Raw genomic sequence first — 27,387 nt, forward strand, 5'->3', positions numbered from 1 at the left:
TAAGGCTGCTCCTCTGGTAAGGGCATCAAACCTCTCTAGTCCCCTATAGCCATGATGACGAACCTATGACATGTGAGCCAGCTCAGCTCCACCGTGCATGCGCATCCACCTCCCACCAGCCAGTTGGTTTTCGGTCTCTGGGGTGCATGTGGGAGACACGCATGCATGCGTGGGGGGCAGGGCACATGTTTGGGGGTCATGCATGCATGCATGGGGTGGCGCGTGTGTGGGATCATGCATGCATGTGCAGGGGTGAGGGAGTATGGGGGGTCACACGCACATATGCAGGGGAGCATGGGGGTGGGTGTGCACATGCGCAGGGGGCATGTAGGGGGTTGTGTGCGCATTGCATTTTGGGTGCACAAGTGCTTTTGGCACATGGTGATAAAAAGGTTAGCCATCACTGCCCTAGAGGCTGAAAAAAGTTTGTTTTTAAGTGTGATCTGTGACTGTGGAGAGATTTCCCACCTCTGTGGAAATTTAGATGATAATTCCCTCATTTTCTAACTTTTTTTTGACAAGATGTGAAGTTGAGATGCTTTCACAGATTGCAAGGCAGGAGGATAATTCAGATAACATAGAGATTATGGTCACAATTAACTTGAAGGTCACCTTTTGGGATTACATTGGCAGAAATGTAAGGGATGAAATAATATTTGGTTTAAGACATCAATTTGACCCTTAAATCCTTCCAAACCTTCATAAATGCAAAATGAACAAAAAAAAAAAAAAACCCAGCCTGAAAATTCAGGTTTTCTTCATTTAGTTCAGTGTTTTTCAAACTCAGTAACTTTAAGATGCGCGGACCCTCCCAAAATTCCTCAGCCAGCATGTTTAATTTAGCTTAATACAGAATTGCATTTAGTATCCTCAAAGCATTCTATCACTGTTCGGTTTCAATGATTTTGCTGAGAAAAATCTATTTCCTTTCCAATTTGCCACACAAAGGATGAAGTCTGAGAGTTGTAGAAGATAGAATCTTTAATACAAGATAAAATCTGATCAAGTACAATGCAGTTGGATAAGATGTTCTAGAAGTAAAAGTATGCAATTCTGTGCATCTCCTACAACTAGACAAGGTGATGCAAATTATGCAGAAAAGCAAACATGCCTAGTAAATTAATCTGCACAATACTTTCAGCACTCAGAGTCTGTATTTTCTCAACAAAGAATGTGGATTATTATGACATACAATCTGCCCTTTCAAGAAGTCCTTAGCCTGTGCACAGTATTTCCCCTTGGTTTTGCTGTTTACAAAGACATTCTTCTATAAAATTGTATTCCTCATCAGAAAACTGCTACTTCTGAGGAAATTCAAAAGAGGAAACACTCCAGAAAGTATATTAATAGTTTCTTCAATGGAACGAGCCATTAATTTCTTTTTAAATGAAATAAAAAGGTTAAATCAGTGGAGTATATAAAATTAAGAAAGGCAAATGGGGTGGTGGAGGGTATCCATGAAAGAAAGCAAACACTAGGGACTACTATGTTTCCCTGAAAATAAGACCCAACTGGAAAATAAACCCTAATGCCAGGATGGCGAATCTATGGCACACGTGCCACAGGTGGCACGCAGAGCCATTTGTCACGGCACGTGAGGCGTTGCCCTGTCAGCTGCCCAGCGTGCATGCATGCGCTGGCCAGCTGAGTTCAGCCTTTTTTAAAGCCATTTTTCGCCCTCCCTAGGCTCCAGAAGCTTTATAGGCGTCCGGGGAGGGCAAAAAGAGCCTTCCCCGCCCCTCCAGAAGCCCCCCGGAGGCTTGAGGCTTCAGGAACTTGCCGGAAGCATCCGGAGCATAAAAAACCAGGCCTATGGGCAAACAGGAAGTTTGGGAACGGACTTCTGGTTTGCTTGTATGGTCGCTTTTTGCCCTTTGGAGGCTTCAGGGAAGGGACTGGTTGGGACAAAACTCAGCAGCACTTTTTTGTGCGGCTGTTGATAAAAATAGGATCGCCAACATCCAATGACAGATATGGCAAAAGAAGAAGAGAAGATAGATGGGAAGTACCAAAAACAGGGGAATGATCTATCACATAGATCCTCAAACTATGGCCTGCGGGCCGATATGGCCTGCAAATGCAAATATCTGGCCAGCAAAGTGGTGGGATTTAGCCCTACCCCTCATCTGGCTCCTTACCATCGGCCTTATCTTCCAGCGAGCATTTATTCCAGCTGCACTTCTGGTTAGTTATTTCACCGGTTGAGCTGAATTTCTGATCACATTGCTGCTGCTGAAGGTAAGGCCAAATGGTGTGGGGGAGGGCCAGCCGACTGAGGGGTGATCTCACCAGTGCAGCCACCTGATCCAGGGCTGGTGGGTGAGTAGGGGAGGGCTTGAAAAGCAGCTGCCAGCTTGTAAAGTAGTGCTTTAAAAGTCTTTAAAAACACTTTAAAAGCAGCCTTTCAGGGTATTTTTCACAGCCATATGATCCAGGTAGGTTGAGTAGGGGAGGGGCAAATACAGCAAGGACAAAGGCAAAATGGGACTGCTAAATTGACCACGCCCATCCAGTCACATGACCACCTAGCCACGCCCACCCAGCTGGTTCAGGCCCCCAACTGTCTATGGGACCATGAATCACCCCCTGTTTAAAAAGTTTGAGGACCCCTGACCTATCAGGTCCTGCATTGGCCTGAGTATGAACTGAGCAACAGCCCAATCCTGCTATCAACCCACAGCATGTTGGAAGCCATACAGTGACTGAGGGCTTAGGCTACCATACAGAAATGCTCTGTATTGTATTCATAAAAACAAAGCAAAGAAATGGCGAACAAACGAACAAAACGAAGCCAACTTACAATTTCCCACGCTGTTTTTGTTTGTCCCACTCTTTCTGGAGGTTTTGGACTATCACTTCAGATTTATCATCATCATTCAGAGACCATAAATCTTTGTCTTCAAGAGGCTTCTTATAGCCTTGTATTGCCAAGCTAGACAACAGAAACAAAAGCACATTAATAACTCTGAGTCAGTCTGGACAAACAACCTTTTTGTACATTAAATGGGCAAATACCTCTACTGACGGCAGGCATTTATCTTAATTTCTCTCTCCACTACTCCAAGGGCAAACCTACAGAGCATGCAAAGCATCTGAAAGAACTATTCCACAATGCACGTTAACAAGCAGCGAAGCCCCTCTCTTCCAAATGCCAAAGCAGTTTATCTCCTGCAAGGCTCACGGAGCTGTTTCCAATGTTATCCTAGTTGTCTCTGTGTACACAATACTGTAATGAGAAGGTCCCATGGGCCATATGTGAGCTTTGCAGGGGATGCGGCTGCTTTCAAAAGTTGTAAAAGTATTGCAACATTAATTTTTCAAATGTTTTGTACGGTCCTAATAACGTATCCATCTGCTGCTTATTTTCTTGCCCTTGGCCAATATCATTTGCTTCTAGTATATGGGGAAGGAGTATGCAGGACATTGGTCAGTTCACAGTGCAAACCAACTATGTTGTAAATTTAAGAGGGAGGAGGATTACCTCTCAACGTACGAATGGTTTGCAAGGGTGTTCATGTATTTAACCAAGCATGTAGCCAAATAAAACATGGATTGGTTGTAACTACAGGAAGACTATCGAAGTTGGCATATTCAAAGAGAAAGGGCAGGGCTTTATCCAGCATAACAACCCATTTCTCTTTTTCCACAGCCGCAACAATATTCAATAGGGCTCTGCTAGTCATCCCATGAAATATTTCACTCGCCAATGAGGTATCATTCTGAATCTGCTCCCTGACCAAAAAAGGCTCATTGAGGCTGTTTCAAGACTCCCCTGAAGTCTCCTAGGTAAACCTAGCCATGCCTAGAACAGGCCTCTCCTGGGACAACTGGTGAAAAATTCAGGAGGGCTTTGAAGCAGCCATGCTGAGTCTTATTCGAACAGCTGTTTCCTGGCCTCAAGATCCAGAAGGGTTGTCTTGCAGTTTGCTTTGCACAGTGGTAATATGCAAAACGGCCTCTAAAAAAACCAGCCTCCTGTCTCATCTCTCAAATACAGTGCTTCAAATAAGTTGTCCACTTTTTAATTAGATGTACACCTCACCATTCCTTCAAAAGAATGGGATTCCCCTTCATTTTATCCCCATAATAGGAATTCCTGAAAATAGGTTGGGAGGTGAGAGGGAGGGAGGGAGAGGGGGAGAGGGAGGGAGGGAGAGAGAGTGAGTTTGGGAGATTTTTGAGGTAAACCTGAATTTCTGTCTCCCTAGTCTTAATCTTAATACCTTCATGTTCCTCTCTCTTTCTCCCTCTCCCTCCCTCCCTCCCCCCCTCTCTCTCTGTGTAACTTTCTATAAATCAGGGCCTTGTGGGGATTTATAAGATTAATCCAGGTTGCATCATTGTGTTTGAAACTGAAAAATTGGTTTAAAGGTTGCCAATTTTAATAATGCCTAAGGCAGGAGTAGAATTCACACTCTCCCGGTTGCTAGCCTGGTGCCTTGGCCACAATACTAAACTGGCTCTCACCTCTTCCCTACCAAGATGTAACTTCTAGCAAAAGGAGGAAATGGCATGAAATAAAAATGAATGGCACGCCAAACAGAACTTCTATATAGGAATGCAGCTGGATCACCAGGAACACAAAGGATAGCTTTTCAACTGGCACTTCCCCAGTAATATCAAAGGAGCACAATAAAATGTGAAAAATTATGCTTACCTTGTGAACCACCAAAATGTTATCCTTGAAAGAAAACCAGAATTTAATTCTGGGCAGGGATTCTATGACAAATTGTGGAAGGTTTGAGAGGAAAACAAAAGAAAAAAACAAAAAGTCAGTTATTTTTTTAGCTAAACTTGCCGTGAAAGATCCCATTACACAAAATAATTTGAATGTAAATATGTACGAAATGAATCTATGTATGAAATGAAGGATTTGCCTCCAACTTCCAGTTCCTTCCCCCTGAATCCTGAGCAGTGGTTGAATGCAATGGTTGGGTTCCAAATCACAACTTCTACTCTATCAACCCCCACAAACAAAGTGTGAAAGTCTAGTTCTGTTATGTCTGTCTTAGGAAACACAAGAGAGTCTTGTATCTGAGGATAAGGAACTTCTCTGACCAGCTTCCAGAAGACTTTATTAAGGCCAGGTGGGTCAGAGTAAAAGGAAACATTCTGCTCTTAGCTCTTGCACAGCTTTTTGGAGAATACGGAAATAATGTTTGATTAGCCCAATATTTTCTACACACCCATACACCTTTCAAAGAGGAGGTATAAAATACACCTGACCTATTGCTGCTTTCTAAAAGATATTTCATGAAGTCTAACTACCATCATAATGGACGTTGTGGATGGATTAGGTTCTCTGTGAGTCCCTGTGTTTTCAAAACCTGCTCCCGAGAAATGGAAACTTTCAGGGGGGGGGGGGGGGGACATAAGCACATATAGTAAGGAGAAAGGGAAAGGAAATTCCTCATGGGGTGAGTAGAAGTCCTCTTGAACCAAAATGGATTAGCTCTTTGTTCTCCAAATCAACATTCTGCCCTGGGGATTTTACATGGTTTGCAGTGAATCTCATTAAACAAGGATAAGCATTTCTGTAAACAAACTGCACAGATGCTCTTCTATTTACCGATTTTCCTTGCTAATTACCCTTTCTGCAGAAACTAAACATGTTCACTCCTAGATCAGCTATGCAAACTCCTGCTCCACTTTCCCTGTGGTTGGGTGTGTGGTTTTTTTAAAAAACAAGGAGTGTTGCAGCAAAATTAATCCATCTTTAATTAGATGCAAACCCTATCCTTCCAGAAAGCTCATAAAAATGAAGATAGCCAGTCTCTACAATCTGCCTTCTGTCTTCAGCTAGTCCCACCCTCATTCCTCATTCCTTTCCTGCATCTGAATGGTCAATGGGTTATTGGTAATCAAAGGACAATAAATATTGTGAATTTTATTGGGGGGGGGGGGTTCTCATGATCACTGAGAGGCAAACTTCACTCTAATACTGGCTAGAAACAGAGCAATAAACTGAGACTGGGCTGTGTGATCTTTTGGCAGCCAAAAACTACATTTTACAGTTTACAAGAACAGAGAATGAAATCATATTAGCAGGCAATGATTTACACTGAATGGGTGGGTGTGAAATACATGGAACTCTCTCATGCTGTTCCTCCCCCCTCTTTTCTTTTTGGAGGACATTTGGTAGTAGTTCTTTGTTTTTATAAAAGGTATTTTATTCATTCTAGGGTTTACACAGCACTATCATTGTGTTTTTCAATTAAAAATAGCAGGAAACCGTGGCACTGAGTTTTAGCAAATCTGCCTGGGGGCTCAAGCAGCTGCAAAACTAAGGTTTCAAAAGCAAGAAGTGAGGCCAGGATCATAGGCTATCCTCTCCCAATTAGTATAAGATGCAGCCTACACAAAGTTGAGACGGAAGATGGGTTTTGACGAGCATCTCAGGAAAACAAAACTGGCATGAATAAAAAAATCAGAGGTGGGTTTCACAGACATTTAGCACCGGTTTGCCGCACCTGTGCCTGCTCACTTTGTGAGCGTGCACACCTTCCACGAATGCACTTTACTCACGTGTGTAGCTTGCACACATGTACACAGCTTCGAAAACATGGCTAAATACAATATAATATAATCGCAGAGTTGGAAGGGACCTTGGAGGTCTTCTAGTCCAACCCCCTGCCTAGGCAGGAAACCCTATACCATTTCAGACAAATGACTATCCAACATATTTTTAAAGACTTCCAGTGTTGGGACATTCACAACTTCTGGATACGATGGCATAGAGCCGGGACAGCTACCAGTTCATCTGAATCAGTCCGAACCGGTTGAAAACTAACCTCTGAAACTAACTATTCAGCACTCATGAAAATCTAAGGGGGGGAAACCTAAAAATGTACTTACCGGATCTAAATTCACAGGAGAAAAGAACGGAGGCTTTTCTTTGAAACACGAAAGAATAAATTCAATAAGGATCAGTGCAAAGTAGATATAAAACACGATCTTCCTAAATCTGCCTTCCGTTTGGTCCTAAAAAGAGACAGTGGCAGTGGGAAAGGGAAAAGTAAAACAACAAACTAATACAATGCTGCTTTCTCCATACATATTGAAATTGTATATTTGAGGCAACTGTTACAATGAACTAGAACAATAGAATATTACCCTAAAACAATTAATGGGTGGACTTCATTAAGATGGTGAATAACATCATGAAGGGTGAAACATGACTATTCTGATTTGGCATATCAGGGGTCTCCAAACTTGGCAGCTTTAAGATTTGTGGACTTCAGCTGCCAGAATTCGCCAGCCAGCCAAGCTGTCCACAACTCTTAAAGGAAGCAGACTCACTCTTAATAGCCCCCACCTTTGTCAATGAGCCATTAAAGCCTGAACTAGTCTACTCTACATAACAAAGGTAGGATTAGCCTTCCACAGAAACTCACCACAAGGCACCTGGGAAAATTATATCAGCCAGCAAGGCAACCAAATGTGGTCTCAAAGCACAGCCTACAGAGTTGCCTCTGCATGGCTCCATGGAAGTCTGACAAACTCAAGATCAAAGGCCAGAGAGGACATAAAACCAGGAACTTTCAGCATCTCGCTTTTTTTTCTTCTTCACCCAACATCTGAAAGTATATGATGCCCCTTTTCTGTTCAGGAGCTCAAGCCATGTGATCCTGCCCCCCATTAAACCATCTTTCCAAGCAGCCTCCATGTTTCCAGTGTCTTTTTCCCCACTTGGAACTGAACCTGGAAGGACATTTCTTCCAACACTCTCAAAGTGCACGGGCCCTTTTTGTAATGCTTTGGAAAGTCTTCAGAGAGTTTCAGAGTCCTTCTAGAGCATCAGTACAGTCAGCAATTGTCTTGCATAGGGCCAGGCCAGGTGCAACTCCTCAGCAGAGGGAGGTAGATGTTAAAGACAGCTGGGGGCAGCAGGGCCCCAGCAAGCACAAGGTGGCAAGGCTGGCAGAATGGCAGCGCCCCCCCCCCCCCCGTGTACAGGGTGACAAGGGTGGAAGAGGCAGAGGAGTGCAAGCCAGCTAAAATGATAGAGTTGAGAGGAGTGGAAGGCAGGGAAGTTGAACAGGAAGCAGTCCCTTGCCTTACCCAGGCTTGGGGCTGTGAGAGAGCAAGCCGGGAGTGGCTTGGATCAGGATGGGTCCTTACCTAGTGACTGCAGGATTTGCTTAACAATGGCAACAGAGAAGGTTCCACCACAAAACCGCGTCCGACTAAACCGCGTAGCTGACGTCATCAACAGGGCGACAACAGCGCGGAGACAGAAGCACGCTGTAAACCCTAAACCTAAAATTAACCCTTAAACCTAAACCTAACCCCCCTAAACCTAATCCTAAACCTAACCCTAAACCTAACCCTAAACCTAACCCTTAACTTAACCCTAAACCTAATCCTAACCCTTAACCTAACCCTAACCCTAAACCTAACCCTAACCCTTAACCTAACCCTAAACCTAACCCTAACCCTTAACCTAACCCTAAACCTAACCCTAAACCTAACCCTAAAGCTAACCCTTACCTTAAGTTGAATTGGCTTGCTTTCAAAGCGCTATTTAAAGCACCCTTCTTTCTCCGCGCTGGCTGTTGTCGCCCTGTTGATGACATCAGTGACGCAGTTTAATTGGGCGCGGTTTAGTCGAGCGCGGTTTTGACAGGTCACGACAGAGAATGCCAGGATTGATGTGGCTGAGTGACATGGTCGCATGATGTCACGCTTCATGACCACATTGGTTAGCAATGAAAATTCCTGTCCCAATTACCATTGTAATTCAAGAACTACCTTTATTTGCTTTCAAGTTTTGTCTAGTTCATATACGATGGGTGAAAGAAGATTGTATATTAAATAAGAAAACTTAGGATGAATAATTAAATATTGCTAGAGGCGCTCCCATCACAAAGGTGACTTCCCATGTCCTACCCTCGAACATTATACCCACTGTTACTGTTATATCAGATACAGTAGGCAGCTGCATCACAGCACCCAGTCTGCATGAAAATGCCCTTTCCAAGGTAAACTCCCAGGAACCAGAGTTTTGTTTTTTCCAAGCATTTGGCCAGAAGCTTTCTCTTACTACACTGCTGCTTTAGTGCAACATTTTGAAAAGCCAACCATGAGCTACCTCTCCCTCTGTGGTTTAATAGTTCTCAAAGACTTCTAGGTATTTAAGCTTCAAAATGACTTTCCCTTCATGATCCTAGGAAGAAGAATCTCGTTATTCCCATATCACAATAAAAATGTATTAGGTAAAGATTCCCCCACACATGCGTGCTAAAAAACTATTAAGGTAATGGTAAAGGTTCCCTTTGCACATATGTGCTAGTCGTTCCCGACTCTAGGGGGTGGTGCTGATCTCCATTTCAAAGCCAGCACTGTCAGGAGACGTCTCTGTGGTCATGCGGCCGCGCGACTAAATGGACGACTAAACGACTATACGGAACTCTGTTACCTTCCCACCAAAGGTGGTTCCTATTTTTCTACTTGCATTTTTACGTGCTTTCAAACTGCTGAGTTGGCAGAAGCTGGGACAAATAACAGGAGCTCACTCCATTACGCAACACTAGGGATTTGAACTGCTGAACTGCCAACCTTTCAGATCGACAAGTTCAGCGTCTTAGCCACTGAGCCGCCACGTCCCACTAAAATCTATTAGTGTGCTAATAGATTTTATCTCAGTCTGAAACACCATCTATTCTAATCTAGGTGGCTGGATAAATTATTCATCTGCCACATACTCAGCCTATAAGTAGCCCTTCACTCATAACTCCCACAAATGGACCGTCAAGCATCTTCCTTCCAGCATTAACTCTGTGGAAATATGGCATAATTCAACACAAGCACACTTAATTTACCTGAGCTGGAGAACCAAGGATTTTGGATCTCAAAGGACCAACAGCACACAGCACACACAAGAACCAGAAGATGATTAGTATCCCTGAGGATTGGACACCATGGAGTCTTTCATACTGGATGAGCAACATGGCTGCCAGCTGCAAAGAAAGGCAGTGGAGATCCAGTGAAATGGAATGATGAGAATTTGATTAAATTCCCTAAAGGTTTTTTTCCCAAGATTAATTCCTAGTGACCTGATGGATTACCTCCATATCATGTTGTTGACAAAAAATAGAAAAGCAGTTAGCTGAAACAGTCTGTTTTTATATGGTATTGGGTGTTATTATTTTTGTGCTGGGACTAGGTAGCTAATGTTTTTGTCTCCTTTATGAAAAACAATTTGGTGATGGTGAATGGTATCTTCATTTGTGCAAATAAGAAAACTGCTTTTCTTTCTCTGTCCTGGTATTCATATATCAAATTCCTATGCTTAACTCAATATTTATTATATTAGTGTTGGGTTTTTAATATTTTTTTCTCAAAACATTATTTGAATTTTTAGAGAATAAAGCAATGAAAAGATTCTCTGGAGCCTAAGGAAAGATTTTTCCCCACGTTACAGCGGCAACACTGTAACTTTGTTGCTTGTATCCTTATAATTTACTGTACATTGATATTGTTTCCTGATTGCTTATTTGTATGACTATCATTAAGTGCTGTACCTTATGATTCTTGACGAATGTATCTTGTCTTTTTATGTACCCTGAGAGCAGATGCACCAAAGACAAATACCTTGTGTGTCCAATCACACTTGACCAATAAAGAATTCTATTCTATTCTATTCTGTTCTGTTATTCTATTCTATTCTTTTCCAACATGGTTTTAGGCAGAAGAATAGATAATATTAAAGGATGAAGGAACAGTTATGTTATTCAACATTTTGGTTTGCCCAAAGCAGAAATCATAATATTTTTTAATTTAGTTCCTCTTAAATATATAGCCAAATTTCTTCCTTCTCTACAGAACTAAAATAATATTTCAGTACTGTAGATGTTGAGTGATCCAAGAAACTGTTATCTTTTTTTTTCTTTTTTAAGTGAATCTCAGAGCTGCAGACAAAAAGCAAATGAGGACCAATCAGCAGCTCAAAATCAGCAGTTTGCATCTCACATCTTCCACTCTTGCCAAGATCTATTTGTCTTTTCTTCTTTAAATTAAAGCATGCACATACAAGACAGATCTTCAATATCTCTCCTTTTTATTGGACAGTAGAAGATGTAATTCATTATCCCACTTTATGATAGAGGATGATCAAATCCCAAATCCAACTGGGGAAAGGAAGACAAATTCCAAGGATTGAGAATTTATTCTCTGTGCATTAGAGCTGTACTAACAAATGCAGCTTGCAAAAGCTTGTTGGCTTTCCCTCGTGTTTTCCACATGCGTGCATAGTACATTTCCACTGAAACTGCCAATGAAACACAATGGCTATATGTACACATATATGTGCAGACAGCTGGGGAAGGCCTTCAAAACACCATTCCCAGTCTTCCAAAAGTTGCAGGTACTTTAATGATCCACAGAAAGATTCTTTGCTCGTGCCATCAAACTTTGCAATATATATCCCTTTAAAACGCTTTCACTGCTTTTTCCCACCCCCTCCTAGTCCAGCTTCCTGTTTGGAAGATGGAAGTGGGTTACCAGACCCAAAACCTTCTTTGTTAAATGCTCCAGAATGTTTTCCTTTTTGGTTGATATCACTGAACAGCAGCACAAACACTTCTGCTACTAAGGAAATGAATGGGCTGTGAAAACTACCCCCTATCTGTGTTTTTTCCATGGCTACGCAGTAATTGAGCTATGCATAAATATTTCCCATCATCACATGTCTTTTCAACATGTAAATAGTAACCGCAAAAAGAGAAAGGCACACTTACCATTGTGATGCCCGCAATTAAAGGCGTTATAAAATACACAGGTGATGGAGTTCTGTTCTGAGTGATTTCATGGAAAGCATAGAAAAGATTGGACCAGCAAACCCCCCAAAGCACAAAAGCAAAGGCCTGTAATAAGGAGAGAAAAAGACAATCACAGTTAAGGATCCAAAAGCACAAAACGTATCAAAAGCAGTTATATTTCAGCAAATATGCAAATATTTACAGCACTAGTAGCCTGTAACACATACTTTATTTTAGTTTTACAAGTCTTTCTTTGCTGGCTATCTAGGGGTTATACTCACTTGCCATTCCTAGCTTGTCTTTTTCCAGCTAAGGGTTTTAATAAAGTTGATCTCCTACCTACAGTAGCTTATCTTAAAACAGGGGCGGGCCAAATGTGTCACATACTGGCCACGCCCACCCTGGTTTAGCAAAGGGGGGGTCACGATAAGTCATGTGACAATGACATGATGATGTGAGTTTGACACCCTTGTCTTAAAATAATAATACTTGTTATGGTGTCAAAGGAGCAGTTTGGTAATTTGGTAATTTTATTGAAATTTTCCTGCAATATTCTTGCACATTTGAAGGTACTGATACAGCATCTAGTCGGTATACCTTACTAAGGAAACTGTATTACTCCTCATGTGTGCCTTCTAATGCAAGAAAAATAATCTCAGCAGATGGTCATAGAAAGTAAATCACTGCTTAAGTGAAAGAAGAGGGCAAAATAACATGTTGGTGGAAGAATTAATCTTACTGATGTTACTATCAACAATCAAAATGCAAGTCCTCTGATACTAAAATAGAGAAGGATAGACACATCTCCTAAATTTTAAAATGTAGATGCAGTGGCATAAATCTGCAAGGGGAACTTGGTCCGCTATTATCAATTACATCATAAGCAATAACAAGCAAAAATCACAATTTGGGTGCATGGGGGAGCTGTTAGGCAATTTCATTAGGTTTGCAGATTCAAATTAATAGAATTAATTTACAGTCCCTGAACCACCATGTTTATTTGACACAATTTTCTTTCAAATACCGGATTTTTTGTTTTGTTATGCAATTCTCTTGTACAAGAATGACTCACTCTCTCTCTCTCTCTCTCTCTCTCTCTCTCTCTCTCTCTCTCTCTCTCTCTCTCCCCTCCCTCCCTCCCTCTCTCTCCCTCTCCCCCTCTCTCCCTCCCTCCCTCTCTCTCTCTCATGATACAAGTCCTGAACAAGCCACAGGTGGATCAGGCTCTTTGGCAGTTGTCTAAAAACAGGAAGTGATTCTTTCCAAGCATTATTATCACAGAATTATCCTTAGCAAGGTTTATTGAGATGGAGGGGTTGAGGTTACACTATTTTCTAGTGAGAACCAATATAATAGCATGTACTTGGGGGTGAGGACTCCTCTTTTTCTTTCTAGCAACCTTCCTGTGATCATCATTAGGAAGGAAGAAGCTTGCAGTTAACCTAAGGGAATCCCGAATCTTTATCACTCAGCAAATCAACCCTTAAGGCAAACAGATATAGACTCATGACAAACACAAACTGTTTCTCTGTTTAATAGCTACCTATGGCAAACCATAATCTTTCAACAATGGGATTCTGTTTTGATGCCATTCACCTTGCCTCCTTGGTGAACTCACCCAAATCAAATACACTTGGTAAATCAGGGCTAACATGTTCAGAGGCTCCTATTTATCCATGTGTTTTTTACATTGTGATATTTTAATGCCTGGAATCATCATGCACAAGTTGGGCAGCCTTATAAATTTGTTGCACACACACATGCATATGTACATACATATACAAGTAAGCCTGCAAAAGCATCCTCAGAATCCGTGAGCTACCAATCAAGCTGTACAAATGGCACGGAGGAGGCTTAGTTAAGTTGGACTCCACTTTAAAAATCTGTTCAGCACAAAGATTAGAGCTTTACATCATTCCACAACAGTGTTTTAAACAAAGGGGATAAGAGAATGAGAAAAAAAGGGCTGTGAGGAAAAGTTGGCTCTAATTTGCAAATGAGAAGAACACTCTGGTTTTGATCCGCTAGCATGGGGTGCATTTGGATGTTGTCATTTAGAGCCCAAGATCAGAATTTTGGCCCACCATTCATATGAAGCAGCCCAGCATCTAGCTGACTTAGTAGCACCTAGCAATATTGGAGCTAGTGGGAGACTATTAAGAATAAATCACAAAACCACAGGCTAGGCTAGAAAACCGAGAAAACATTTGGGCTGGAAAAGGATACAGATTGCAAACCACTCACGTACTTGCTTTCAAGAAAAGTACATGAACTCAAAGGAAATTATCTCAATAAGGTGTGTTTTTTTTTAAAAAAAAATGCAAATGTAGTTTCTTACTTCAATGGGATGAAAATATCACCACAAGCTTCTGTATTAGATGGTGAATACATTTAGATTACTGCTGTAAAATGTTGGAGCGGGTAAAGTTTTTTTAATCAATTTGGTGTTCATTTCTTTGACAAGTTACTGAAGTGATTAAAAAACCCCTGGATATTTCAGTACAGAAAATATCACTAAAAAAAAAATCACAAAATTATCACACAAAAATACCCGTATGAGCTGAAGTTAAGCTTCCCCTTCTCTTTTGACTATTGTCCCAGATGAATCCCGATAAGCTTTTAGAAATAAAAACAACTACCTGAGAGATTCTTAATTCCTAAGAATGTCACAGAAAGAGAGGAATGAAAGAGGGCAGGCAAGACCAAAGTCCAATTCTAAATTCAGTTCCTTAATCTGTGAGGGAATGTTTAGACACTTATATTTGATAGCTAAAGGGAGCATTTATAGAGGGAGTTGAAGAGGAGGCAGTCCCTTACCGTACCAATGTTTGGGGCTGGGGGAGACCAAGTTAGGAGATGTGTAGATCAAGGTATATCCTCAGATAATGACTGGATGGGATTTGGTTAATAGCAGCAACCAGGACTGACAGGATTGTCATTGTTAAGTGATGTGGTCATGTTACACTCCGCTTTGAATTGTTTGACAGCAGAAATCCTGATCCCAATTACCTTCATTAATGGAGGACAACCTGTATCTTATATACTACTCATTTAAGAATTGTTGAAAATGACAACAAATTTTAAAATAAAAGTTTTGCACCTGATCCTATTTACAACTGTTACAGGGTCTCTTAGTGTGATTACCGTTTGCCTGGAACCCATTTATTATGAGCCATGGTGGCGCAGTGGTTAGAATGCAGTATTGCAGGCTACTTCTGCTACCTGCCAATTGCCAGCAGTTCAGCAGTTCGAATCTCACCAGGCTCAAGTTTGACTCAGCTTTCCATCCTTCCGAGGTGGGTAGAATGAGGACTCAGATTGTTAGGGGCTGATTCTACAAACTGCTTAGAGAGGGCTGTAAAGCACTGTGAAGCAGTATATAAATCTAAGTGCTATTGGTATTGCAACTCCTCATAGTCATACAATCACCATTTGCATGCTTCCCAACCAGCTTCCAACAAGCAGAGTTAATGAAGAATGCGGAAATAAAAGTCACGATCATGTGATGTCATGCATGTCCAATTCATTATGCAGGGTGCAAAAGAATTCTAAGATCTTTTATTCTTCAGAAACAGCTGACATATAGTTGGAAAGCTGTTCTCTGACTTATTAGTGGCAGGAGTGGTAAAAACATCGCAGCCATTTTAATAAAATTAACCTCTATTTCAGTGTTTCCCAGTACATCTATTGCTCAATCGCTGTTGCGCTTGAAACATAAGCTTCAAAATATAAGATAAGATTGGATGCTGTTCATTTTAACTCATTTGGAACAATACTTTATCTATTGCTTGTAAGTTAATTGTTTAAAAGATTGCCACATCTGCCACTGTCTATATAGTGCCTCGGGGAAGCAAAGATCTTACCGTTTTGAACCTGTTCAGCACAGACAATACAATGTAGCCTCGGTTATTGTATTTTAGATAAAGGAGGTAAAATGGCAAGATGCAGCCAAGATAGAAGCATGGGATCCAAGCCAAGACAGTGTTTTGGAAACACAATGTTAAGTCTGGATTTTCGGTGTACACTGTAAGATTCGAATCCTGTGGGGAGAAAAACACAAGTAGAAAAGTATTACTAAATAACTTGGGGAATATTGCTCCAAAATTTTATGCACTATAATATGTTTTTAAAAGGACACAAAACCATTGTTGCTACCCCATTGATCCTTATGCAAGACCTCAGTATATTTATTGGAATCTCCTTGTAGACTTTTTGACTAAAAACAAAGAAACAATGAATTTGTGGTTTTTGGTTCTGATGGTGAGAAAAGAGACATTACAGATTATAGAAAGAAGAAAGTCATGATGTAACATTAGAGAGGTTAAAATCTAATTTTACTTATAACTGTTGTGAAGAATATTGGAAGCTACTTCTTTATGTCTTTATATCTTGCTCTTGGTCTTTTCTGTTTTCTTTTATTTCTGTTTCTTATTCCATTTTTAGCCTTTTATGTTATTTCTTTTTTCCACTGTTTCTATTTAGTTTGTTGTATTTTTTATTATTGTTCTTCAAACTTTTAATGAAAATTATACATAATGCAAGAACTTATCAGAACAAGCACATTTGTCCAAACAAAGTACAATACAGGTAGTCCTTGAGTTAGAACATTATTGAGCCTGAAGTGGTCATTAAGCGGGTCACCACATGACTGTGCCTGATTTTAAGACCTTTTTTTGGCAGTTGTTAACAAACTTGACAATTGTTAAGCAAATCTGCTTTATCCAATGGATATATTTTGCCAGAAACCAGAAGTAAACGCTGGAAACTGGAAAAAGACATTGAAAATAGTTGTCATGTGATTGCAGAATACTGCAGTAACCGCAGGTATGTGTGATTGTGCAACCATCAGAATGAGGTTGCAAGTACTTTTGGGGAGGGGTGTCTGTTGTAACTTTGAATGATTGCTAAGCAACTGATTACAAATCAAGGACTACCTTGTAATCTAATCTACTTTCTGCCTTTCCATATCTTCAGAATACACTACTGTAGTACCAAAATGCAAATACACACGCTAACATACAACCGATAAGGCTCTTCAACTTAATAAGAATCTTAATAAAGGTATGAGTAGATCTGTCAGTTTTGCTCATAGTCTCTATTGCCTGCAAGTTCCATGTTAAGAGTTATTTTGAGGACAAAATAAAGCTTACAGGAAAGTCAGCTATCTCAAAGCCATTTTCATTGCCTTCATTTGCAAATGTCACAGAATACCTCACGTTATTTTTGGATGGGTTGGCAAAAAGTATTCACTTTTGTATTGTATTTTTGTAAGTATTTTTGTTTAGCAGCATACAGGAAATTCATTGCAACTGAGTCTAATATTACAGTTTTTATTCTTTGTTTTTCATGTTTGGAATACCTCACTTTCCAGTTTCTGCACCAGAAAGAAACCATAGCAGCGGTAGGAAGCCTTTATTGGCTGTGTCCATAAAAGTCATTGCGAGATAAAATAAAGCTAGGGAAATCAACAAGAATGAAAAGGAAACGTGCAGCTATAAATCTGTCATAGGACCAGCTGTGAATGCAGGTCTGCTAGCGGTCAAAGTATAAAATAGAGGAACTTAAAAATATTTCTCAGTACTTAACCTTTTTAAAAAAATAAATAAGTGTCCTCGATATGGCCTGTAACTTTGGTATATATACCAACAGACTTAAATATTTCAAAGTACCTTCATCTAGAAAGGTCAGTGTTAAGTCATAACATCAAATATCCTATTTATTGTGCATAGTGACCGTATTTGTGGAAGGAAATGATCTTCTCCAACTGAAGCAGTTCTGTTCCCAACAGCCCTGGAAAAACATTTTGTCTCTAAATCATAAAAGGACAAAGAAAAACACCTCTCTATATACAGCAGATCAATTTATTTCACAAAGGCTGCTCTGTTTTGTTAAGGTGACAGTGTCAACAACCAATGAACACGAATCGTACAGAGCAATTGCCTCTCAAAGTTCACACGTATTGCAATTTAGTCTTGTCTAAGAGAGCTGTATTATAATTTAAAATTATTTTTAAAATGATAGGGGGTAAGATGTGCCCCAGAAAACCCAATTAGCTCCAGATATACTCTGGAAATTGGTACAGAAGAGGAATAACATACACCAAATTGCCAAAAGTATTCACTCATCTGCCTTTACTCGCATATGAATTTACTGTAAGTGACATCCCATTCCTAATCCATAGGTTTCAATATGACGTCGGTCCACCCTTTGCAACTGTAACAGCTTCAACTCTTCTGGGAAGGCTGTCCACAAGGTTTAGGAGTGTGTTTATGGGAATTTTTGACCATTCTTCCAGAAGCGCATTTGTGAGGTCACACACTGATGTTGGACGAGTTTACATGGCCTACCACTTTGTGGCTGAGTTGCTGTCATTCCCAAACACTTCCACGTTCTTATAATACAGCTGACAGTTGACTGTGGAATATTTAGGAGCGAGGAGATTTCACGACTGGATTTGTTGCACAGGTGGCATCCTATCACAGTTCCATACTGGAATTCACTGAGCTCCTGAGAGCGACCCATTCTTTCACAAATGTTTGTAAAAACAGTCTGCATGCCTAGGTACTTGATTTTATACACCTGTGGCCATGGAAGTGATTGGGTCACCTGATTCTGATTATTTGGATGGGTGAGTGAATACTTTTGGCAATATAGTGTATTATGATTACAGGTTGGCAGAAGCTGAAAGTTTCCCATTAATTTTAACTTCTCATACAGTATATTGCCTTTCACCATTATTAATTACTGAAAATACATCCCACTATGGGTAGCTATGCCAATGACAGAAATGAGTACAACTGACAATTAAAACTTAACAAATGATTCTAAGACTGTCAGCCGGATATTTTAGTCCCCATCCTCAATATTACCAAGCTTAGGTTTTTAGCTTGATTTCTATGCTGTCAAATGAGCAATTCTTCTCACCAAAATGGATTTTATCTTATTTTTAGGTCGATATGATACTGTGAATTTGAGCAAGAATGGAATATGAGACTGTATAATGAATGAGAACTCCAGAGGCAGTGCATATCTCCATTAAAATAAAAAGACACATCCAGGCAATTCAATAGATTTTGGATGAGCAGTGGGTATAGAAGTATTTTCAGAATTCATTTCTAGTTGTGTTGATGACAAATATGAAAGGTTGATGTTGTTCACAGAGCTTCCTTGCTGAGTTTAAGCTGTACTGTTTAAAAGAAATGTTATAGAAGGTGTTTAAAAAAAAACTGGCCCTTTGATAGAAGATAACAGAAATGGCAAGGTTAGCCTCTTCACTTCACTCTCCCCAGTGATCCAGATATTCCTAATGTTCCTAAAATTGCATTCCTAATGTTCCTAAAAATTCATTCAATTGTCCCACCAGAATAATTGGCTAGCAACCTAAACACAACTTTGATCTTCAATCTATCTGGCACATAATTGATCAAACCAGATAGATGAACTGCTTTTGTCTTGCCAACAGCCACTACATATTCAATATTTGTCAACATAGTATCCAAAAACTGCACAGAATTGGTAGTGATGAAGTCACCATTTTGGTTTTTTAAGTTCAGCCCCAAATGCTGTTGTTAAACAAACTGTACTAAATCTCAAAAAGATATTGGAAGGGAACAAAATCAGCTCTAACATTAGTGTCTTGAAGCAGCAGTTCAATTTGTTAGCAAATTGCTACCAGGGTGTTGCAAAACAGAAAACCAACATCAATATAACCCTGATTTTATATCATGAAAACCTGAGTATTGCATTTATTTATTTTTTGGTAAATTTTACAGTTCAGGTAATTTTTCATTGGTTCCATTTCTTTATTTCATAAACTTTTACTTCTCACAGGCATGAAAATAATGGCAGGCTTTCCGGCTTTATGTCTATGCTGTTTTCTATCCTACAGGGTTTCTCTCTCCAATTTCTTTTTTGAAACAAACAAATAAAAAAAGTTCAAGTTTCTCAGCATTATTGAATGTTGGCAAATAAAAACAAACGGTGTGCTATTCTGTGCAGAACCACAAACCACAATGCATAGTGACATTCTGTAGTAAAAAGCACAACTGACTTTGTTCACCTAGGCTTACTCACTAAAGGATTCTAGTAAATTTACAGCATGCTCTGTGCATGAAATCAAAATTTTCAACGTTTCCAGTGCCAAGAGTTGCTTCTTTAAACTTCCATAAAAATTAGGAAAAAAATAGTTGCAGAGTAAATATCTAAGGATAGCTTTATGCTTTAGAAGACAAACCATGACCTCTTGGGTCAACCTTATCAGATGCCTCAACGCTTCTACAAAATGAAAGAGCTTCTTCACTGGAAAAGCTGGGCTACAATCAGAGATGTATTTGCCTTGAAGGTGGCCCATGCTGAACCATATAGGGTGGGGATGGCTAACCTTTTCCGGACTGAGTGCCCAAAGTGCACCCGAACCTCCAAAATGCAATGCACATGTGGCACATAAACACACACGCTACGGCCCCCATGCACATGCCCCACTTCCTTTGCATGCCTGCATGGCCTCACATATGCTTCCCACCCCTCCACACCCCTCCACACATGCACCCACGCCCCCCACACCCCACCCCCATGCACACATGCACCACCCATGTATGCCCCATGCATGCCCCATGCCCCATTCATAGCCCCCCTATGTGCACAGCAGAGACCTGATGACCAGCCAGCCGGCGGGAGGTGCATGCACATGCGTGGTGGAGCTGAACTAAGGCAACAGTTTGTGTGCCCATAGAGAGGGCGCTCATGCCAACTGTGGCACACGTGGCATAGGCTTGCTGTCATGCATATAGGGCAATATCCAGGCATCAGCACAGGAAATGTTTTATGATATTTTGCATTATGTCATAAATTGTTTTATAACCATTTTTATGTCATAAAATGTTTCAATTATAGAGGAGTTCTGGGTCCCAGATTTTGGACACATTCTATAAATTAGCTCATACTGAGATACCTTGGTTCAAAATTTTTGTCTTATGATACATTGTTTCATCCAGTCAAAGGTTATGGCAATGATACTTTTAGTCGTGTATAGAATATTATAGATCCGTGATGGCGAACTATGGCACACCATTTGTCAGGGCACGCGAGGCGTTGCCCTGTTAGCTGCCTAGTATGCATGCACCCGCTGGCCAGATGACTTTGGCCTTCTTTTGAGGCCGTTTTTCACCCTCCGGAGCGCGAAAAACTGGCCTTATGGACAAACCAGAAGTTTGATAATAGACTTTCAGTTTGCTCATAGGACCATTTTTCACCCTCCAGAGCCTTCAGGAGGCTTCCCCGAAGACTCCGGAGGGCAAAAAATGGCCCTACAGATAAACCGGAAGTCACCATTCCCAAACTTCCGGGTTCCCCATAGGTCCGTTTTTTGCCCTCCGGAGGCTTCAGGGAAGCCTCCTAAGGCTTCTGGAGGGCATCTGGTGGTGGTGGGAGGGTGTTTTCACACTTCCCAGGCTCCTAGAAAGCCTCTGGAGCCTGGGGAGGGTGAAAAAACCACGGCAAAAGTAGGGGGGTCATGCATGCATGCGCACACGGGGGTCGCGTGCTTAGCATTATGGATGTGGCGCACCGGTGCACAGCTGCCCTGTGCTCCCACTGCTTTTTGAATGGGAGCCAAAAAAAGGTTTGCAATCACTGTTATAGATAGATTAGATTAACAGAGTTGGAAAAGACCTTGTAGGTCATCTAGTCCAACCACCTGCCCAAGCAATAGACCCTACACCATTTCTGACAAATGGCAGTCCAGTCTCTTCTTGAAAGCCTCCATGGACGAAGCTCCCACAACTTCTGAAGGCAATTTCTGTTCCATGGGTTGATTGCTCTCACTGTGGTAATATAGAATACTACATATATTCCATATTCAGTATTAATACACCTTACACGTTATTCCTCTTTTGTTTTATAACTCACACTGTCAATGTTCTTGTCACACCAGTTTGTTTACTGGGATTTGCTGCTTTCAACAAAAACTCTTTTTGTCCAAAAGAATATTTTGAAAATCTTATTCACTGGACAATGTATGTATCCATGTCCTTCAGTTTTCCTTGAGCTAGTAGTTCTCCAAACATGCCAAAACCTGGAGGTCACAGTGGGGGAAAAGTTAAACTAATTTGTGTAGAATTGAAAATGCCCTGGGACTAGTTGGTTCACAGATAAGTCGATTTTTGACTTAGCATGCTGTGTAAACACATCCATGATGGATTCATATTATATGTGTTCTCTGAGCTTGATTGTTTATTTGCAGATGTTTTCGTTACCTGACTAGTAACATCTTCAGTGCTAGAAGGGAATGGGGTTTGCTCTCTCTTTATATAGCTTAACTAAGTATTAGATAATCAAGCAGTAAACAATACTCTAATCAAGGAACTACCAACTCAAATAACAATCAAGCAGTAAACAACAGCCTAATCAAGGAACTCTCAAGGAGAAAACAATACCACCATCAATGCAAGCTACTGCATATAAATAGAAAGCAAACCCCACATCCTTCTAACACTGAAGATATACCATAGTCAGGCAATGAAAACATCTACAAGCAAACAATCAAGCTTAGCACCAGGGACTTCACAGATAACAATCTGGGCTGCAAAATTCTAGATATTTTTAAGTGACAACAAAGAGTTAGCATTTTCTGTACTACCGCGTTTCCCTGAAAATAAGACATGGTCTTATTCCCTCCCCTCAAATAAGTGCTTGGTGTTATTTTTGGGGAGGTCTTATTATTTTTGAGGTGCAGGAGACAGCGAGCGTGGTCACCTCATGGCTGCTATTGTGTTGCAAATATATTTGGGGAGGGCTTATTTTGGGGGGAGGGCTTATTTTAGCACATGCACTCAAAAGCCTGATTGGGCTTATTATTCGGGGAGGTCTCATTTTCAGGGAAACTGAAATATGATAGTCATCCAGATTTTCAGTCTGGGTATGGTAGTTCTCATGCACCATAAACTCCTTTTAATAAATACAACGGTTGTTTTGTTGTTATATGCATGTTGCTTTTAGACTGCTTTAGTTGGGGCTGTCTACATGGTTTTAGGTCTATCAATTTTAGGATTTGGGGGATAATGCACTGCTCAGAATCTATTGGAGTTAGGCTAACAACAACAACAGCCTTCAGCATTCTTCCCCCCGCCCCAAACCTCTATATATCCCAGAAATTACATAGCAGGCAACAACACAAGGCCCAGGGATGGTGCAGAAACTCTTCTGGTATTGTTGGATCTCTCAGTGGTTTTTGAGAACTTTGGTAGAGACCAAAACAATCAGTTATTCTGCAGAGGATGGCATGTAGAGGTCCTGTGGCCTCTGGCCATGTCTGATAGCACCAAAATTGTTTCAGGGGCTGAAAAAGATACTGGAGATGGAGATCAGCTACTCAAGGACAGAAACAGCAACTACTACATGCTTGTAGGGGACGTGCCGCCAATCAACTCATTGACATTTTGCTACAGAAGTGGCAGTGGGAGGTTTTGTGTTTGTAAGTGGCAACAATCCCTTCTCCTGAGTGCTTAATGCTAGTGGTGACCTAGATGCCCCAGTGCTGGTGGAGAACCAGATCAGTCACATACTGGTCGGAATCTGGTGGTTTCTATGGAGTGCATCACCCAGGACAGTGATCATTTTGTTTCCTTCACATTGTGCTGTACGGAGAGTGATGAAGTGAACTTTAAGCTGCCTGTCCCAAAGGTGCTTTTTCAAGAGGCAACTGGACTTTCTGGTTTTTCTTTGAAGACGTTTCGCTTCTCATTCAAGAAGGTTCTTCAGCTCTGACTGGATGGTGGGGAATGGAGCACCTTTGGGACAACCATGACCTAGATGACTGAGAATCTCCACAGACATTTAAGCTGCCTGCTTTGACTGCTGGAAATGCTTTTACATTATTTATATCTCCAGTATCGGAGGAAGTTGGGACTGCGAGGTGTAAAAATTATGAGCCACTTCTGAAAGACTGAAATGGACATTTTTTTTAAAGAGTTCATAAAGAACTCAAATTCATTCTGGATATTTTCTCTCTGGATACAAGATGGGATACTGGATGGGAAGAACAATATCCCTCTTAGGATCACTCTAGTTGGTAGCTGGGTTGAAGTGGTTTCTTTCTACATTTCTGAGGCTTAGTTGCACATTGTAGTCCCTAGTTGCTCAAGTATATCATGCAGGTTTTGTCTCAGTGTCTGGAGGCTGAGGGAGAACTGGATGAGGAAGAAACAACTCAACGTCAATCCTAGCAAGACTGACTTTGGGTGTGGATTTTGAGATTTCCAAATAACTGGTGCTGAATGGAGTTGCACTGTCTCTGGCAATCTTGGGATAATTAGTCTTCACTTAACCACAGTAACTAGGAGCAATAATTCCATTGCTCAACAATATTGTAAAGTACAGTGTCATATGACTTCGCCAATATACAATGGCAGTTGCGACATAACCAGTTGCCATCATTAAGCAAATCCCACTTGGTCACTGCATCCCATGGTCATGTGATTGCCATTTGTGGCCTCCTGCTAGCTTTCCTTTTACACATTGTTTCTCTGAAGTTGGCAGTGAAGAGTGTAAATGGCAAATAAACGACCACAGGATGCTGGGATCATTGTAACTGCAAACCCATTGCCAAGCATTAGAACCATAACCATCTGACTATGGGAACACTACAACAGTCACGATTACAAGGAACAGTTGGAAGTCCCCTCACTCAGCGGCAGTGTAACTTGAAATGGTTGTTGAACAAGTGGTTGCTGAACAAGGACCACCTGCGATAAGTGGGGACCTTCCTAGATTCACAGCTGCTGCTTGAAGAGCAGGTAGCCACTGCAGCTCAAAGCACGAATCCACCTTTTGTGTTTAGTCCATTCCTGAATTGGGAGGTCTTGTTTACAATCACCGGTTATCTCTTATCTGGATTGTAGCAATGCACTCCATATGGAGCTGCCCTTGAAGAAATTACAACTGGTCTAGAAAGTACTGATAGAAGGTATTAATACTTAGTGGTATGCACACTAATTACATCCATCTAAGTCTAATATTTCATAAGCTTGCCAGAGGGCTCCCAGCTGGCCCTTAAGGTGCTGGATATCACTTTTAAAGTCCTTCATGGCCTGGTTATTTGCAGAACCACCTGCAAATTACCACCTGTTTCACATTATCTCTGATGTCTGATAAGATCTGACAGAGTCACCATGCTCTGGTCCCAGCATTATCATCTTTTATCAAAAGCAAAATAGTTCTATCACTTGAGTACTCTCAAAAGAGTGTTTTCTCTGTTGCTGCATTTCCCTGTATTTGAACTTGCATTCTTTCCAAGATCTGGTTGGCCCTGAATCCTGCCTACCTTTCCTAAGGGCTTTGGACATCTGATTTTTGCCCCAAGGCGGAGGGCTAGGTGATCTTCTGAGCCTATCCAGATTGTCTTTGGTGAGAGGCAAGATTATGTCCCATTGTATTTTACATTGTTCTATTTTGTAGTCTTATTTGTTGTTTCAGCTATGCTGACTTTCATGCCAAGCGCTCAGCTATGTAAGTAGCCTATATAAATAAACAAGCACAGTATTGTAGTTTCTTAGAACTGATACAAAACAATAAATAATCACAAGATAGATGCATATCTTCTTTGAGTCATCAGAATCTAAACATACCAGTATAATAAAATTGCCTGCAACCAACTTTTGATTGCACTAGTAATATCCTCCTTTCAGTATTACAATAGTTGAGTAAGGATGAGAAACTGGACGGATGGAGAATATAGTGTGAGAGAAATGCTTAATCATGAAGCAATGGTTGCAGCTATCACTTGTCCTGATATAACATCACGGCTATATGAAAAATGCCATGACAAACTTTGAGTCAGTGGAGATGCACAAAGAAGTCTTCCGCAGAGATTCACACTCTAAGCCACAGTTTTAAATGATCCAGAAATAATTAATAGACCACAAACAGCTATAAAGGTTGGTTGAAGCCTGTAGGATCACTAATTTTGGAGTGTTTACTTGAAAAATCTGGATAATCAAGTTTTTCTGCATCTGCCTTTATTTGGCCAAAGATCCCTGCCACCTACACATGCTTCTAATGCAGTGTTTCACAACCACAGCAAGTTCAAGAAACATAGACTTCAATTCCCAGAATTCCTCAGCCAGTATGCTGGGAATTGAAAGCCACACATTTTAAAATTGCAGAGGTTGAGAAACACTGCTCTGATGCATATTATTTTAATACAAATGGCGAAATATACATACAGGGGAGTGCAGAATATTCCCCTACCGCCAAATGTAAAGACTCATGCCATACCAGTGCTACTATCCCATGGGAACACTTGCAGGATTTATAGAGCCATGCTGTTCATCTTTCATAATTATGTCCAAACATATGTTGTGGTACATTTGTTTGAACATAAGTGAAACACATTGCATTAAAGACATGCATCTGAAACATGAATGCCTGTAACCTCCACAGCAGTACCAACTAAATTACATATTTCATCAAATCCTGCCAGAAATCTAAAACTTGTTTCCTTAAAAAAAATGCCTAGCAAAAACAAAGCAAAAGACAAAAACTAAACCCCTACATCAGGAGTGTCAAACTTGCAGGCCGCGGGCCGGATGTGTCAAGTGCTGGCCACCCCCTTTAGAGAAGGGGGGACTTGCAACACGTCACATGACAATGTGTCATGGTGAGTTTGACACCCCTGCCCGATATCTATTTCTCAGACTTAGGAAGGCTTAATAGCCATTAAGATGTTATCTCCAATCCATTTTTCTATTTGTCACAGCCATATATCTGCTTATTAATTTTCACTGATAAATCAACATCAAGATGGGGATGATGGGGGGATTGGAAGTCCAAAAATCTGATCAAAAGGAATAACAGAATATTTCACTCCTACAAATATTTTACATTTTATTAATTTAGCACTTCTTCCATTAGATTTTAGTAAGCATCACTTTAAATGTCCCTTAATGCAGTGGTCCCCAACCCCCGGTCCGCGGAGTACCTGGCACCGGGCTGCGCAGCGGCCGGGGGCCATGATCGCTGCAGCGGCCGGGGGACATGATCGCTGCAACGCAAAGGCTCCTGGGCTGTGCGCAAAAGCTCCTGGGCCGTGCGCAAAGGCTCCAGGGAAGAGAGCCCCGCGCTGGTACGCACGTGATATATAAACAATCAATGTGTCGTCGCGAACAACGCCCCCCCACCCCTGCACGCGCTCAGCGGGCCACGGTAAAATTATCAAAGGCTGACTGGTCCGCGGCGATAAAAAGGTTGGGGACCACTGCCTTAGTGTACTGCATATACCCACTAACTGGTAGATTATCAGGTTGCAAGATAACCTAGCAAGGAATCCTAGCGTGATGCAATAGTGTGTGGGGTAGGGTGTGACTGGATGGATTTGATGAAATCATGAAGAAGATGTGAGAAGTTAAAACAAGTAAAGGAACCAGGTGAATGAAGTTAAAAACAAGGGTGGTTTGTAAGCACTGAAAGATATGGTTTAGTGAATGGTAAACTAGTTTTAGCTATTTCCTTTTCTCGTTTCAAGCCTTTAATTTCTTTGGCTTACTCCTTCAAGGTGTAGCCCTGAAAGGAAACAGCATAATGGGTAGGTATATAGCTACATTTAGAAGAGATCTGGGCATCTGCATCTGAAGCT

General features: G+C 41.0%; 1 protein-coding gene across 4 annotated transcripts in view; it reads right to left on the minus strand.

The window, feature by feature from the left end:
• The window catches only part of ABCC3 (ATP binding cassette subfamily C member 3), an 85,784-nt gene that overhangs the window by 47,834 nt on the left and 10,563 nt on the right, over positions 1-27,387 (minus strand). For all 4 annotated transcript variants that reach the window (XM_032210243.1, XM_032210244.1, XM_032210245.1 and 1 more), the window contains exons 2-7: positions 15,623-15,799; positions 11,739-11,864; positions 9,822-9,959; positions 6,856-6,981; positions 4,658-4,719; positions 2,801-2,932 (exon numbers count right to left, since the gene is read on the minus strand). In XM_032210243.1, coding sequence (XP_032066134.1) covers positions 2,801-2,932; positions 4,658-4,719; positions 6,856-6,981; positions 9,822-9,959; positions 11,739-11,864; positions 15,623-15,799 — 761 coding nt within the window. The remainder of the gene's footprint in view (positions 1-2,800; positions 2,933-4,657; positions 4,720-6,855; positions 6,982-9,821; positions 9,960-11,738; positions 11,865-15,622; positions 15,800-27,387) is intronic.

Source organism: Thamnophis elegans, chromosome 2 (assembly GCF_009769535.1).
Source record: "Thamnophis elegans isolate rThaEle1 chromosome 2, rThaEle1.pri, whole genome shotgun sequence".
Taxonomy (NCBI): Eukaryota; Metazoa; Chordata; class Lepidosauria; order Squamata; family Colubridae; genus Thamnophis; species Thamnophis elegans.